The 16267-nt window shown below is 38.8% G+C and overlaps 1 protein-coding gene across 6 annotated transcripts in view; it reads left to right on the top strand.

Moving 5' to 3' along the window:
• Nucleotides 1-2770: 2770 nt before the first annotated feature.
• Nucleotides 2771-16267, top strand: part of LOC146004646 (von Willebrand factor D and EGF domain-containing protein-like) — a 179497-nt gene continuing 166000 nt past the window's right edge. For 4 of the 6 annotated variants that reach the window (XM_083143551.1, XM_083143553.1, XM_083143552.1 and 1 more), the window contains exons 1-2: nt 2777-3027; nt 6648-7054. In XM_083143551.1, coding sequence (XP_082999677.1) covers nt 6958-7054 — 97 coding nt within the window. In that variant the 5' untranslated portion in view covers nt 2777-3027; nt 6648-6957. Of the gene's footprint in view, nt 3028-6647; nt 7055-16267 lie in introns of all 6 variants that reach the window. The other 2 variants (XM_083143550.1, XM_083143554.1) reach the window with 2 other exon arrangements.

The raw sequence follows: 16267 nt of genomic DNA, 5'->3' as shown, positions 1-16267 counted from the left end.
TAATGTTGCCTTTGAAGTGCTACTTGTAAATCATCACGCATCTGTATATTTAGTTTATAGTGGAAAAGAGTATATGAATAAAAATTATGATAAGAGTTCTTCTTGATAATTAAAAGATAAAAGATACGGAACAATGTTTGGAAGTTCTTAGGAAATCTGATCTCTTTGGGCAAAACGTAAGCTTTACGACCTGTCCAAAGACGGTTAATACGATAGGCATGATTTGTCGATCATAGAGTATTTGTTATTTTTCCCACACTTTTATTCTCACAGCTTTTGTTTGCTTTAATGTCTTCTTCGGGTTTTTTTCTTCTTAACTTTAGGCAGAGAAAAAGAAAAACAACGTAGACGGCTTTTGTTAGGTTGAGAGACTACCCCAGTTGTAGAACCTTTCCATGGAAACCTCTAATCTGGTATCTGGCAATCTGAGTGAGCTACTCCATAAAGTTTTTATTCTTCACGAAGATAAAACGATTTGCGTCGTTTCAATAAAACTTGAATATAAGTTCAATAAAAAAAAAGGGAATCCTTTTCGTCACTGGGGTTTATTAGATGGGTCTGATTGGGCGAGTATTTTTATCAGAGGAAGGCAATTCGTGGACAGTCAAGGTACACATACAGATCTTATCAAAAGGGTGTAACCAGAATACTCGCTTGAATGCTGGGGATGAGTGTTGGAAGGAAGACCTTTACACTTAACAACTCTTTATACCTACTTTAAAGGCTAATGGCGTCTCGCACATCTACGAGGGTCATTTCAAAAGTTTTTCACATTGCTTATGCGCTGCCTGTAGAATCAGCCAACAACTCCGGTTAACAAATCAACTTCGTGTACTTTTTCCCACTGGAGGCCAATCGCTTGTTTGCCTCGTGATGACGAAACAAGGTGAATTTAACTATTGAAATGAATTCCAAATCTATACGCTAGTGTTGCAATATGCAGATAGGAAAACATGTCAGAAACTAAACACACGAAATAGAGTGCACGAATGCGCATTTCCTGATGTAATATTCTTTCTCCCTTATAAGCAATAAACCCATGTACAGTTTACGGCTTGAGATAAAATGGATATACTGACGGGTAGCTACTTATTTTGCATAAAGCGCAGTATAAGCTATTGCCCGGATGTTTAAAATTAGCAATAAGATTTTTTTTCTGTTTCAGTATGTAATAAAGTTTAATAAATCACTGTGTTTCTTGAGCCGCGGTCTATGACTTTGTAACTTCTAGTTTCCGTCCAACCGTTTGACGGCGCTAGTGGCTACTGCATGGGGCACAAGCGAAAGGGAAGCGGGAATAGAAAACAAATGACTATTCACCTTAGGTCGCAGGTTTGCCGGGGTTTTTCTCACCGTGGTCGAGCAGTGCGTAGTCTTAAAAATCGCCGCCTCTCATCTCTCGCTTTGCTTATTATATGTCATGTAAATGTTATAAAAATAACGAATTTTTATAAGAACTACTTATAGGCTGTGTAATGATATGAGATCATTACTTGATCCTTTTTTTCATGTTCATCAGTTTCGGTGATATGTATAGGGACTCAATTAGCTAGAGGCCAAAATTATCTATTTTCTGTAAATATGTAAATACAATAAACTCCACGATATCTAAAAGTATTCAGGCGTTGCGTTATGATTTGAGGGAAAAATCAAAATACCTCCCTGTTGCCATCCGCCGTAATTTTACACGGTATTTAAGGTACTTTTATGTGTTTTATTGGAGCTAAGGATTTTGTTGTTTATGCTTTGGCTCTAGTTGGAGTGGGGGTAAGATGTGTTCGACAAGGTGAGAGGCAGCCGTGGTGAAGAATCAGTGGATCTGGACGTCCATGGTATAGAAGTACACTCACAAAATATGCCTGAAACAGCTGAGAGAAATAACTTTATACTTTTTCTGAAATGCATGTCTAATGCTAAATGTATTTGGTGGTAAGGAGTGCACGTTGTGTTTAAGGTGACATATATGCAACTGGGGTCGTCCGGCGTTTTTGATGTTTGGGAATGTAACATGTTTGCATATATCAAACTTTATAATTTTAAATACTATTAGTATTCAGCAAGTAAAGGTCCATCACCTGACGTCTTTTTAAAATTATGATTACTGATTATTCCGGACGGATCTACTTGTATAAGTTTTACCTTTAGCTACGGATATGTTACGATTATAACAACTACAGAATTCACTCCACAGACTTGGATTTACTCCCACACTTCTGGACCAGTCCTGTGAATCCGTACAGAGTTTATCAACCGCCTTTATTTATTTTTTAGAGAAAATAGATGTCGCTGAACTCACTTAATCTGACCCCCGTGATGCAGCGGAGCCAAACGTTCCAATCCCATATATGGCATAGTTGTTTCTTGTCAAATTTGCATCAGAATGCATGGTTAAGATAAGCTAGGGAGGTGAAAATACAAGGCAACAAAAACATTTTACGTGCAATAGCATGAGGCTAGACCTACATGTCTTATTGAAGACCTTTTCAGTTTCTTGTCCTTGTTCAGTTCATTTTTTGTAGGGCGCGCTGTAGTTCGATTTGGCATGCGAACACGGGTTCATTTCATTCCACGTTTTATAAAGATTGACATAAGCGAGTAAAAAAAATTGTTAATATCGAGCACAAGAGAGGGATCGAGATTCGAGGGGAGAAATCTTTCACCGTATACATCGTGCGTGTGCATGGGAGAAATAACAAAGTCACGTGACCGGCTCGGTCTGGCTAATCCGTAGCCCAGCTTTTTGGCCTCAACCGTATCAGTCGTGGTTCATCTCGTGGAGTGGTAGGTCGCGAGAGTTGTGAGGGCGCTGACTACCGGTTTTTCTTCGGCGATCGGGGCGCGCGTGCTTACGAACGAATCCAGCCAGAAAATCCTGAGCGGAAAACGGGATTACAAAACGAGGTAATGTAACAAGAGGCACACGTTACGAATCTGACAGTCGATTTATCACTTCGTGAGCGACACAGTCTTTGCTTCCACGCTACGCAATTTGACTTGATGACAGGTCGTAATTTGACGTGAAGTTAGGTTTGTATATAAATCGTTACATTCGAGTGACCGAGTTTTGTGGTAGTGTGTTTAATGTAACAGGCTATAGCGTAGTGACCTTGTAAACAAAGGGTCCGGGATTCGATTCCTAGTAGAGGATACAGTCGGCAGCTAAGATAATTGCTCTTTTCGTCCCATTTTCCTTCACATGTTTAAGGAATGTAGTTGTATATTGATGTTGTGGTTTTTATTTAAATCTCAACTTTGCATTGCGGAAAACAGTAAATTGGACAATTTGTGTAGGCGTGTAAGAGGGTGCTGCAGTTTTGGAGGCCAATGAGTCTCCGGCACCTGGATGCACTGCCAGTATAATACTATGTGGGGTCATTAAGTCCTTTCTTTACATTCCTCTGCTTTCAACTGAGTATGGAGATTTAGTTCTTGAGGAATTTGCGACTATTAATTTTAAATATTTGTTAAGGACGTTGACATATTTTAGGGCCTCACCATGGCGTAGTGGTAATTTTGTCGCCTTGTAATCAAGGGGTCTCGTGTTCGATACCCACTGGAGCCACATTGCACAGTGCTTCAGATCCCACTTAGGACCAGTCCCGATGAACCTTTCTGTGCATAAAGTGGACTTAAACTCTGAGATATTTTCTTTTCTTGTATGGATCTTGTGCTCAGTTTTATTTTAGTTAAGAGGCATATCTCCGTATGGTGTGATGGGCAAAAATATCTTATGAACTAATATGCCCTTAATATAAAAATCAATCGGTGGACAATAATTAAACTACATTATACTTGTAAACTGTAGGAGGCCCAGTACATAAAATGGACTTAATCACCTTTTTATATATATATATATATATAAAGCCTGGTCATGGGTTTTTTGTTCTATACGTAAGGAGTGGGTTTATAAAGTACTCATGTTTGATTTACCATTCATCTTTGTTTATTGGTTATTTAACCTGCCTTACGCTTCTAACCTAGGACTCCTGGGGCGCTTTACACTAATCATCCTGCCACATTGGTGGGTCATTCATCTTCATCGTCGCGATTAAACTAATACATAGAAAAACAACGTATATACAAAAGAAAATAGAAATGCAGCGAATACACATAGTAATTACATGTAGTGCTCTCTTTTTACCCAGTTTACATGTTCCTGCACATGCTACTATCGAGTCTGAGCAAGACGTGTGCTTGCACATCCATTCACAACGTCGCGACTAACCTAAAGTGACATAAAACTACGTTATATAACGAGAAATACAATACCTTCTGTGAAGTGAGTACTGAGTTCGGTTCCCGTAAGAGACATTGTTTTCATGTGCTTCTGCTCTCATTTACGCGATAATAGGATAGTAACGTAAAATAATTGAAATATAGCCTCATTAATACGAACTGAACATGTTTTCTTTCGTGAGTTTCAGCACACAACACCACGCTTTTTTCACCGCTAGACTGAACAGATTAAAAACAGGTGAAGCGAGGTGAACGCGAATGTATTTCGTGTTTCGTTCTATCCAGAATATCATCTGCGTACAGTATAATGTGAAGCTAAGCGTTGCCAAACCTTGCACTTTCTTCAATGTGGAAAAATAATTGTGCTCGGATGCTTATATCAGTACACTGTGCCGCTGACCTATTTATCAGCGTCTTCAGTACTCTCGACCTTCACCTCGGCCGGGGGGGGGGGGGGGGCTTAAACTGAGATCCCTTCTTTCAAGGCCAGCGTCGTGCACAAATTTGTGTGTAGGGGTGGTACAGAAACAGAGACGAGCGTGTAAGAATAGACTAGAACGAGACTTGTGTTCGAGAAACTCTGTAAGATATTGGAAAAGTTTACCTAAACCAAATTTACTTCTGTAAGCGACTTCTTTATCGTAACAAGCGGATATCTACGGGATTTATAGTTTTAGTCATGTATTTTGCATAATTGGTGGCAATTGTGAACCTGTGCTGCAAGCCTGCATATATATTAAGGGTAATTTTTTTTCGAGTATTCGTAGCGTCGAAACCAGGCGTCAAACAAAAATGTTAAGAAAAAGTTATTTTCCCTTGATATCCTCTATACTCTGTGAAAGTTTGTGGTGGCCCGTTATTTATACTACATATTTCGAGACATCGAGACACCGTCCCTATTTAAAGTGGAGAAATGTGATGGGCTAAGTGAAAAGAAAATGCTGGGAAATCGAAAATTTCTTCCCTACAAGCTCAAAGAAATACTTAGCTTTGTCGCAGCTTTAAAGGCAATTTCAGTCTCAGGAAACGCGCTCATTCATTCATCTTAAATTACGAATACAGATACTTTGTGGGAAAATAAAACCTTAGCTCCCTACGGCAGTTGTCACATTTTATTCAAGGTGAACTTTATTGAAGCGACATAAGATAGCTGAAATTCAAGCACAGGATGTATATAAAACTCTTTACCATTTCAGTAAAAGAGTACGTTGTAATTATACGAGTTAGGCAGGTGCTGGCTTTTGCAAATTTTTGCCCCACTGCGAAAGTAATTTCTACAGGATTTACAGGAATTGACTATAAATACTATAAATGACATCACCGGGCTATTCTGAGCCCAAATTGGACCTCCCCGATGGAGCAGTGGTAGCGTCGTCGCCTTGTAATCCCGGGTTTGATACACGGTGGAGGCACACGGAGGTTCGGATCCCACTTTAAACTGTAGGTCTAGTCCCGATTAGCCTTACTGTGCATAAAATGGACTTAAAACACCAACTCAATCAATCAATCTGAGCCCATATCACAGGTTACTATTCAACGATATCAAATCTCGATTCCCTGATTTGTCCGTGACATGCTGGCATTGAAATTAAATTCGACAGTTGTGTTTAATTAGAAATATTTATCCGTGAATCCTTAACTCCACACCTCTTTTTTTACACCTTCAACTCAATGAAATATGCAAAACATAAATTTCATTTTTGAAGCACTTATTATTTAGTGGCCCTAATCATGTCATCTTTGCAAGAATCTAAGAGGAAAATGGTAGTAATAATAAATTGGTAACAAATGTTCCTGCCGTAGCTTTTATTTTCAATTATTGACACTCCCAAGTTATAGGAGGATGTTTTGTTTTTATATATCGTTAACTTTTTTAAAATAATAAAACAAAAAAGTGATAATATAGCTTGGAAATTTGTTCTGGATAATGTTGACAGGTTTTATATATGTATAGCATTAAGTTTATACCGTGTTAATGTTAACTTCTATTGTCATAGTCAAGCTTCAGAATTTTCAGAACAGGTGCTGGGGTCACAAAATCGTTTTGGGGTAATAATTGTGATTAATGTTGTAACAACTGCATAGTGAAAGTTTTTAAGTGCAAGGGCAACAGATCGTAAAACTGATGTTAATCACTTCACCCTATTTCGACTTGGTTTGTGATTAATGTTGATCCTTTGCTTTCGCCGCCCAGCAAGAGCAATTTCGATTTCGGTTACTTCCGAAAATTGATGGTCGACTGGCTTACGTTTCGCTTTAATAGTCAATAAAACATATGCATTTCGTGACATTAAACCAGAGAATGGTTTAAATTTAGCTTTGAGCAAATCTTGTAACGGTTATAATCTATTAACAACCACATAAGTCACAGTTTTAAAGCTAACACAACGTCTAGAATTATTTTTTTTTAGGTGACAATTGACTGTCGATGGAAGAACATTGGCGCCCTCTGCCTACACCAAATGTCCAAAGACGTAACTCACGCCGAAGAGACAGTCTGGGATGATTCGCTGTGCTTCTTTTGTTTTGTGAAGTCTTTGGCGGTTGGTTTTTTCGCTTCCGCGAAAAGAAACAATTCGAAAACGACTCGGGAGTGTGTTTTAGTGTGTGCTTGACAGATTTTATCATCGGTTTCTCGAAGTGACTCCAGCACAAGGCGGTTCCCATTAGCAACTTGTGCAAGTTCCAAGGTGGTGGTATAACAGGAAGGCCCCTTGGTGCATGATGACGATGTCAATCAACGCCACGACGATAACTCCCCTGGCGTTCTTCCTGCATCTGTTGCTGTTGTGCCAACACCTGATCCGTGCAGCTGAAGGTAAGTATTTAATTTTTTTTTATTTTCTTTTTCAAACTGTGTGCCCTGTTCATTTTCGACACTCCTTTAAGCTGGGAAGGGGAGTTATTTTTTTCTCTACTGGCGTATGCGCGTGTGTACTTATAAGCAGGAAGGATGCAGAGCAGTGTTGCCATACCAAGAAATCACAATGCCCCTTCCGTATTTGAAATACGCGTATTTCCCAATTTCATTCATATTTTCCCGTTAAATAAAACATTCCCCAATAGGCACCGAATTATGAGTTTCCGTTCTACATTTGATTTTGGAAAAGCATTGTAATATCAGAAATAATTGCAGACACGTCACTGCCCCCAAATGTGTTTTAGAAAGTAGAGTCCCATTAAAATACATGGCTTACAGTAAGCTGTACAAATATTAACAACTAATTGTCAGTTGCCATTTCTTCCCTTTTCTTCTGTCCTACGCTACGTGCTTCAAAGGAATAGATTTGTTCCAGAAGTTTATTGGCATTTTATTTCAGTTGTTGAAACCTTGGATTACGTGAAATTGATGGACAATTTGCCTTGTAATATTTATACATCCAACTCTGAGCTATCCACCGAAATTTTCCATAATATTTCCATCTCACGATACATTTCACTGCATCTAGAGAAAATTTTCTGCATCTGGCAACATTGATTTGATCTCCACCCGCACCGAAACACCCCGAAACCCTTTTCAACAGTGCAAGGCCGTTTGTACCATCTGGCACCTCATTACCCTTCACAAACCTGGCTGCGTCGATTTTATCTTCATAAGTGTTTTCCTTTCTCCTGGCCTGAGTTTTTTCCTTTCCCCAAAGGGGATCCGGGAACGGTAATGCAGCCAATGAGAACCCAAACTTTTTCCCTCTCTGTCTGTCTTTGTGCTCTACTTACCTGTTATGTATGCACCTTGGTCATTCATTGTCTCGGACACTGTTATGATAGCTATTGAAAGAGTTCGTGAATTCTGGTCGCCAAATGTATAATGGCAATGATTTTATCGAAGTTATGAATAACTTGAAGATAAATCAGTCATGATTATTCGTTATTAGTGTTGGCAGTCGCTTCAAGGTGTTTCTTTCTTTTTTTACCTGGCAAACTAAAATCTAGTACCATAACAGGTTGTCATTTGTTGTACCGTACAACACATTGGTCAGAGGCGTCTTGCGGGGTCTGTGGTTGATAATATGAACGGGTGGTTCCTGTAACGAAAATTATTCACACGAATTCAAGGTGTCGAGGGGAGTGGGTGCGATAAGTTTAAGATCTATATTTTTTGGGTTTGTTGAATTGAGTTTTTGTTTTAAATCCATTGAATTTGTAGAGAATGCAGGATTGCGTTATGTGAAAAGTTCGCACAAATTACTTTGCAATGTGCTTTATCTAGACGCATTTACATCTGTATTGACAATAGGGGGCGTGGGGGACAGTTCTCCCCATATTTTTATCTCTTTTGCTCCCGCACTATGGCCTTTTATGTTAAGCCTAGTCTACAAAGAGAAAGTGAACTGTCCTTGCTCCCCCCCCCCCCCGCGCCAAAGTTTTGGCACCCAATCTTTGCTATTGTGCACAGGTATTGTTAAGCTATTTTCATTAAGTTTTCGATTAAATCGTTGGAGTTTTCACGGAATAGATTTTTACGTATGCAGAAGTTGCAGCACCTTGTTAGGTTTTTTTATTACAATCCTTAGAGCTCTCATTGCGTAAAATAAAGAGAATAAACGCGGTAATGGGCGGTTTGCTTGGTAATACGAATCCCACCCTACCCAGGGGGCGGTATCTGAATATTGGGAGGGCGGCTATGTAATGTTCTTTAATGTGCAAAAACTTATTTTGTTGTTTTTCTTGGTATTTTTTTCCCTCATATTTTTGTATCTCTCCTATCGATACGATAAGGTGTCTTCTCCTCTAGATACAAACACTAAGTCAGAAGTCCCAGTTTCTTAGTCGGAAAGAAATACATTTTTAGTATATCTAGCTCAGGACGCAGGTCGGCTATGACTTGAAAAGTGCTTCATGTTCAGCTGAGGTTTTTCCGTTGTTTCTCCACAGTTACTTCTGGCTAATTCTGAGGTGGAACCTTTAATGAAGGTAGCCTAATTGTAGCGAATATTCGATTTTAAGTAAATCAACCAACTAGCATTAATTACATTTGCTGTTACTATCACTACTTGTAGGTTCCGTAAAGCTGTTGCCAGATCGACCAGTTAAGTTCGGTGATCCACTAGTATTCGGATCCAATTTTAAAACACAGGTGCAGTTCCTAGAGTGGACTAAAACCTTTTTTTCCCCCAAGAATCTGGAGGTAAAAGAGCACAAACCTGAAACCACTGCGCTGCAAAATCATTAAAGAAATTGTTTTCCCGCCAAAATGTGGTTTTGTTTGTTGCTCTCCTTTTATTTAAAATATTTCAATTATGTTAAAACTACGATTTCTTTCGATTTTGCTAGTCAAAGATCTGGAAGATTTTTCGGTACCAGTTCGGTATATCGGAAACACATTAAAATCGGATATTTTGTGTTTCGCATGGTTCGTACTTACCAATTGTCTATTGCGGAACATAGTTCAAGGTGACATTATGCTTTTTACACGAAAACAAACGCAATTTTTCACATAGAGAGTGATTTTTTAAATTCCTTTCTTCGCTTCCGTAACACACAATATGGCGGCCACATCTTGACTCACTTTGTGAGTATGCAGTGTTTCCAACCTTCTTCACCGAAAAATACCTACTATCGTGTTCGTCACCGGTGGAAATTGTACATTATGCACGGGTAGCTGACGGATATCCCCACGAAACATTCACGGATAGCCCCACGAACCATTTCCGATAAGGTTTGGTTAGGTTAGGCAAGCATAGTGAAAAAAAGGGGTTGGAAACACTAACAGGGGCTTACGTCATCAAACGTACGCAGCATGCAGTTCACGTAGCAAAAGCAATGGCAATTGCGCGTTGGTGAGATATTTCTCTTGAAAAATACATGATTTCCCGGTCAAATATATTCCACGATGAAAGAAAATACTTCGACGAACGTTCGAAACCTTGCAGAAACTCATTTCCGTAAGTAGTTTCTTCTGTAAAAATGAAGAAATGTGTTTCCGATATACCGAACTGTTACCGATTTTTCCTTTGTGATATTCAACTATTGAGACTACAGTTTTTACACATTAAGAAACTAAACTTACTGCTTTTACAAATTGGGAGGGTGATCATTTTTTAACCTTTGAGAGAAACATTTTTGTTTCGAAGGCAAACACTTTTCACTTCTTCTTAACCACGCCTTTCCTACTGAATGTTCACCAAGTTTCACTGTCTTGATCTGTACCCTTATGACTGGAATATATGCAAATGAGACAGCAGCCTCACGTGAATAAATTAACACTAAATAACAGTTCATTTTTTTTGTCCATATCTTAATCCTCAGTAGTAGAAGATTCCTTGGATATAGCTGTCGGACGTTCAATTCTTTGAAAATGTCTCCATTAAAGTACAGTAGCCATTGTCATATTTTACGTGCTTAGTGATCGGACAAAGATGACGGACGCTTTGACTAGCAGCGCCGCCAGTTTTAGTTCCTGGAATCTCAAGACGAGCAGGTTTACCTTGAATCTTGACTTGAGAATTGAAGTGATGGAGTTGAATCACGTAATATAAGTATATCCATGGATAAATAATATGGGTGGAAAACTCGAAACTGTTGGCTGTAACACCTTTTCGAGGTGATAGGGAAAACAATAAAAATAATCATCATAATTACATTCAGTAGAGATTTTAAGGGCGTTGTTAAAGTTAGTGTCTATATCGAATTGGATATTACTTGTAGCTATTTTTACACTAAGAATCATGGTTTAATGATTCATGTGCTTGAAGAATTATTAATGACGTGAAACGTGAAAATCTGGCGAGTTGCCCCGAGAGTTGTGTAACAACTAAATGTGTGCGGGACAGAAAAGTTTGGTCTGGTCTTGTCTGGTCGGTTCGGGACAGGAAATTTTCTTAATCCCGAAGGCCGGGACGGGAAAAAATTCGCAATTTCCAGACACTTTGAAAATCTCGATTCTACACGCCATTTCCCCAATAAGTGATTGATATTGCATTCTGGAATAACAATAACAATTTCAGAGAAGTTTCGGGCACTTAATATATCGAAAACATCAAGAATTAGCAACTTCTATACATGACCATTTGCAATTTCACGATTTTTAGGGATCCCGAAAAGCCGGGAAATCATTTCCCGAAGTCGGGATCGGGACATGTTTCCCAATCCCGGTCTTTTCGGGATCCCGCACACCGCTGGTAACTATAGAGTAGTTTAGAACATTTCAACGGTGGCTTTAGTAAAGGTCTCATAAACACCGCTTAAATGTAGAAAGGAAGTTTGGGTCCTGCTTATTCTTGGTCGAGATGGTACAGAGACGAGGTAAAAACCGAGATCACCTGCTTAAAATGGAGACCAGAATTAGACCAGACGCTTCGAACAAGGCATATTGTATAATCTTGGAAAACCCAAATTCCTCTGCGCTACTTATTCAGACGTACCAAGTGGATATCAATCAGATTATTTGGAGGTAGGTTATGTATTTTGTTTATTGCAAATCCAAAGTTATTCCATTCGTGCATCGTGTTTGCATATATTCATTTTTTTAGGGTTCGTAGCGTAAAAACCGATGATCAAACTGAATTTTTCAAGACTCGAGACAACGAGTTACGTATTTATAGATTGAGACGAAATTTAGAACGAGATCGACATCTTACAACTCGAGACGAGAGAGACATGAGACTGCCAAGCTTCGGCTCGTTACAATTTCAAATTCTTGACACATCATCTTATTTTTTTTATAGATAGACAGATTTATTTTCTTTTTGTGCGAGCCATAGGCTGTACGCACTACATATTTTTGATTTTTCTCCACTATTTTGTTACATTTAGTTTTCGTTTAAGCTGTCTCTTACTTTGTCCCCTATATACACATTCTTCCCCTCCCTCGACAGTTCTTCTTCCAGTCTTTCTCCTCACTTCTCTTTTCCTGCACTATCACCAAAACACGCCTACATTTTGCTTTACACACACTTACACTATAAAGATGGCTCGTCTGGAGCATGATCACTCATTTCGCTGCCTTCTCTTAATAGCTTTCCCCCGCCGTTCTCTTACTTCTCCCAGGTATTTCCCCACTTGCTGCCCCGCTTCCTTTATCTTTATTCTGTCGTCTACCACTTCTATCACCTCCCTGCCTGTTAAGTTTTTCATCCATTTGTCCCTTAGGTCACGTGTAGAAGGGCAGCAATCGTGAGGGCTCCGAATAATCATCAAAAGAGAAAAGGAAGTGAAATACTTGGTATTTAAGACTGTTATGTTAACTCTCTCATGTGCTAAACCATATTCAGGGATCATAATACGTACATTGTATGTATTAAATATGCACATGGGGATATTGTTTTGTTAAAGCAACACGCATGTGGGACTTTATTGCATAAGACTGTTAAAATTACATAGGCCTACTCTTATTCTTCAGAAAGTCAACAACCTTCACGAGATATGCCACTTTATTCGTCGAATCACGGACGGTTGGTTCCTCCTCTATAAATTCCACCTCCATCCCTAATAATAAAAAAATGCTTTTAGTTTGAGAAAGTGTTTCGTTGTGTAAACATCGAACAAGCGGCAGGAAGAAAAGACTAATTCTACGCCGAGATGATAACGCACTTGTCAGGAGAGGACACTAAACAAGCTTTATATTGGGTACTCGTCTGCCATCTGTCGGACGGCACGATGCTTCCGTCGTTTGGATACCTGTTAAATTGAAAGCTCCCTCTGTGGCCCTGAATGTGAGATAGCATTTGTCAAGCGCGTGGATATGCTTTGTCCGAGGAAGAAGAAAACTACACGGACAAAATTAGATTTTCAAGGAGGTATTCTTTTAAACTCGACACATGTTATTTTTATGGTGTATTTGCCCAAATATTTTTCACATCACATGAATGAGTTAGGTGTTTGGTAAGTGACAGGTGGTTTATCCACACCTCAGCAACCATTACTGCCTTCTTTACGTTGTTTCTCCCCAGTACTTCCAGATGAGTTATGGGATAAGACCTTTGACGAAACTCAGACTGTTTCATTACATTTTTTCCCTCCAATCTTGCTCTATCGCTATCATCTGAGCGGTACACATACATGGCATAAAATAAGACAAGTAATGAACATACATGCATGAGGACTTAACTAGGTTTTCGCCCTACGTTATATTTCTTTTGCAATTTTTTTCCGGCGAACATTTATAACGTCACTTTATGAACCGAATTTTTTTGGTGTTTGGTATTTTGTATATGCAACGAATAAAGTACATCAGAGGAAAGATCTAGTACCTTATACAGATGTTTCACAAATTCAAGTAATCTTTAAAAATATATGAAGTTTAATACAAATAGTTTCGTTTTGTGTAAGATGGTAGGAAGTGTTTAAAAGACTGTGGCGACATAGATATTCAGACTATGGATTAATGTAGTCAGTAACATCGTGCTTTATTTGTCTTTCCTCTTCCAAAGGTGATATCATTAAGAAACCTTTGAATAATCACATTTGAATCATTGGACGTACTCTATCATGTACGAGTGTATGAACTATAGAAAATATATCCAAAGCTGGAGGTTTAAAACACCGATACTTATGTTCATCAAATCGCAGCTAAGTTTCAAAAATGGTAAGATCTTTATGAACACCCTGCGCATCACCTGACCTTTTATGATCACTGTGAATAATGATAAGACAATAAAGCAGGTCCCTCTCCCCTTTCATGTTCTTAATAATCAGTCTCCTCTGGAATAGGCAGAACCTCCAAAGACGTTTGTGTCCTCCACCTTCATAACCGTCCGCTTGGAGGCGCTGTTGTCAGTGAACGAGAGAGGGTGATGATCAACTCCTCCCTTTAATTAACAACCTCAGTCCGCCACGTAGCCCCCATGTACTAGTGATTAATGTATAAATTAATGAGCTCTGAGTACCCTTAATTACTTCTGGCTCGATTGATGAATCGCAATGCCACGCCTAAGTGAATCCAATTTTACTTCTCGGTTCCAGTCATTAAACATGGCTTCTGTTTTGTGCTTCTCATTTTTTCCACCTTCTTGTGCCTGTTTATATCTTTTAAAAGTCGCCCCTCCTTAAAACAGTCGATAACAGTTTAACTGCCACGTTGGGTTTGTAGCATGTGAATCTCAAGTCTGTGGTCATGATCAACGAGTATTGAATATCCTAGACTGGCGGAAGCCGCTTGAAGCAAATTGAATCTATGTTAAGCAGAAATAAGTAGGCTAAAGCCCAAAAGCGGGTGTAAATTGTTGCTGAAATTTTCAGAAATAACTAACAAAATAGCGTAATTATGGTGAACAGCTGTGCGTTAGCAGAAATTGTTTGGCATCGCTTCAATTTGCTTCAACAAAAGACTGCTGACTTCCAGCTTTCCGCCACTCTAATAGAAAAGTATTAGTTGATCTTGGAGGTTTTCGTCGCAGAAAAAAAAAAGGAGAACGTAATGTAAGGAATAATCTGTGATTTTGCTGATTGTATGGCAAGGAATCGTTTTGTGAAAGGTAGATTTTATAGAAGGCCTGTCTGAGAAGGAACACAGTTAGATGACGTCACGTTGGGATCTTCACTGCTACGAGTTGTAGTATTATTTCAATACGTTTATGTGTAGTTTATTTGCCTCATATACGTTAGCTTGTATTGAGTTATTATTGGAATATGTATTTGTGTGGGCGTTCAGCCTGCATCACACGTAAAATTCAATTGCAAAAGAAACGTCACACTGGTTCTCCCGTGTATATTCCACCCGGCGACAAAAGTTTCAAATTATATTCTTTCTCTCTCTGGTAACTTGATTGATTGATTGAGTTAGGTTAAATTACGTGACGATTATGCCACTTTTGGCTAATCGCGACGATGAGGAGCAATATAAAATTGATGAAGGGACACTCGCAAAGAACACCCATGCCTAAGTCTGGATTCGAACCCGGGATATCTGGTATCGTTGCACGCTGAGCTAACCACTCCGCTTAACTTAAGGAGATATGTTATTGTGTGCCGAAAAGGAGACAAAAGAGTGGGAGTTTCTTTACACTAGGTCCATTTTGGAGCTGCTTTTAAGACAAGAGATCTGCAAAGTTTATTTAAGTTTTTTTTACCGATTAAAGAGTAGCTACGAGACTTTTGTTTAATGAAGCATACATTTAGAGTTTCTGGATATTTACAAAAACAGACAGCCCATCTTGCTTCTCCTCTCTCGTCATTGTACGCAGATAGAACGTATAACAGCAGCAAGGAAGGCGTAATGTACTTATGCCCTTTCATTTTGTTCTCTACAAAATTTCAAGCTTTGGTGGTAAGAGATTTTAGAACTGAACCAAGCTACTTGTACGTATGTTTTGTGCATAAAAAGAAGTGATAGAGGATTCGTGTTAATACATCACGTGGCTCGGTAGATATTGCTACGCAATACTCTGAGAAACCAGAGGTTCTCTAAGTTCCAATTCCTAGTAAGGAATGAATGTTTGACCTTGTATTAGTTTATTATCCATTCTTATCGTCTGGAATAACCCAGAGATGCAGAAACCAACGAGAAACTTGGTTCAATCGAGATTAGCGTATTTGAGCATAAAGTGGAGTTAATACAGACTTTTGTTTTACAACGTTTAACCTTGTGTTTTTCAAGTTTACGAACCTCAAGCGAAGTGGCACATGGCATCAAGAAAAATCTTCATCTTTTGACATTCAGTGACCTTTGTACACCACTGACGTAATGTTTAATCTGCCTTGAAGCACTCTGTACGGCCAATAAATTATCTCTGTAATTGGAGTTATTAAAAATGTCAAAATACGGTTAAGTAGCCATCTATCATACTACATTACGAGGTCATTAAATGTTTCGTAAGCATGTACAAAAAGGAGAGAAATTTACATTTTATATAGTAGATATTTCGTTATCATATAGGCCTATGTTCAAACTGAAAAGAATACGGCAAAGTATGTGTATAATGTTCAGTTATCTTTTAAGATTTAAAGTATAAAAATAAACCTGAACAGTTGCTTATAAATAAGGGTGTTGGCTTTACAGAGTTTCTGTAGAGTTTGTCAAGAGACGAAATTAGGTGGGAAATATGGGTGGACTGTGTGATGTTTTGTTCATAGGCTTCAAACAGAAAGAAAG

This window comes from Lepisma saccharinum, chromosome 22 (assembly GCF_977018435.1).
Source record: "Lepisma saccharinum chromosome 22, izLepSacc3.1, whole genome shotgun sequence".
Taxonomy (NCBI): domain Eukaryota; kingdom Metazoa; phylum Arthropoda; class Insecta; order Zygentoma; family Lepismatidae; genus Lepisma; species Lepisma saccharinum.
This window is presented reverse-complemented; position numbering and strand designations above follow the sequence as displayed.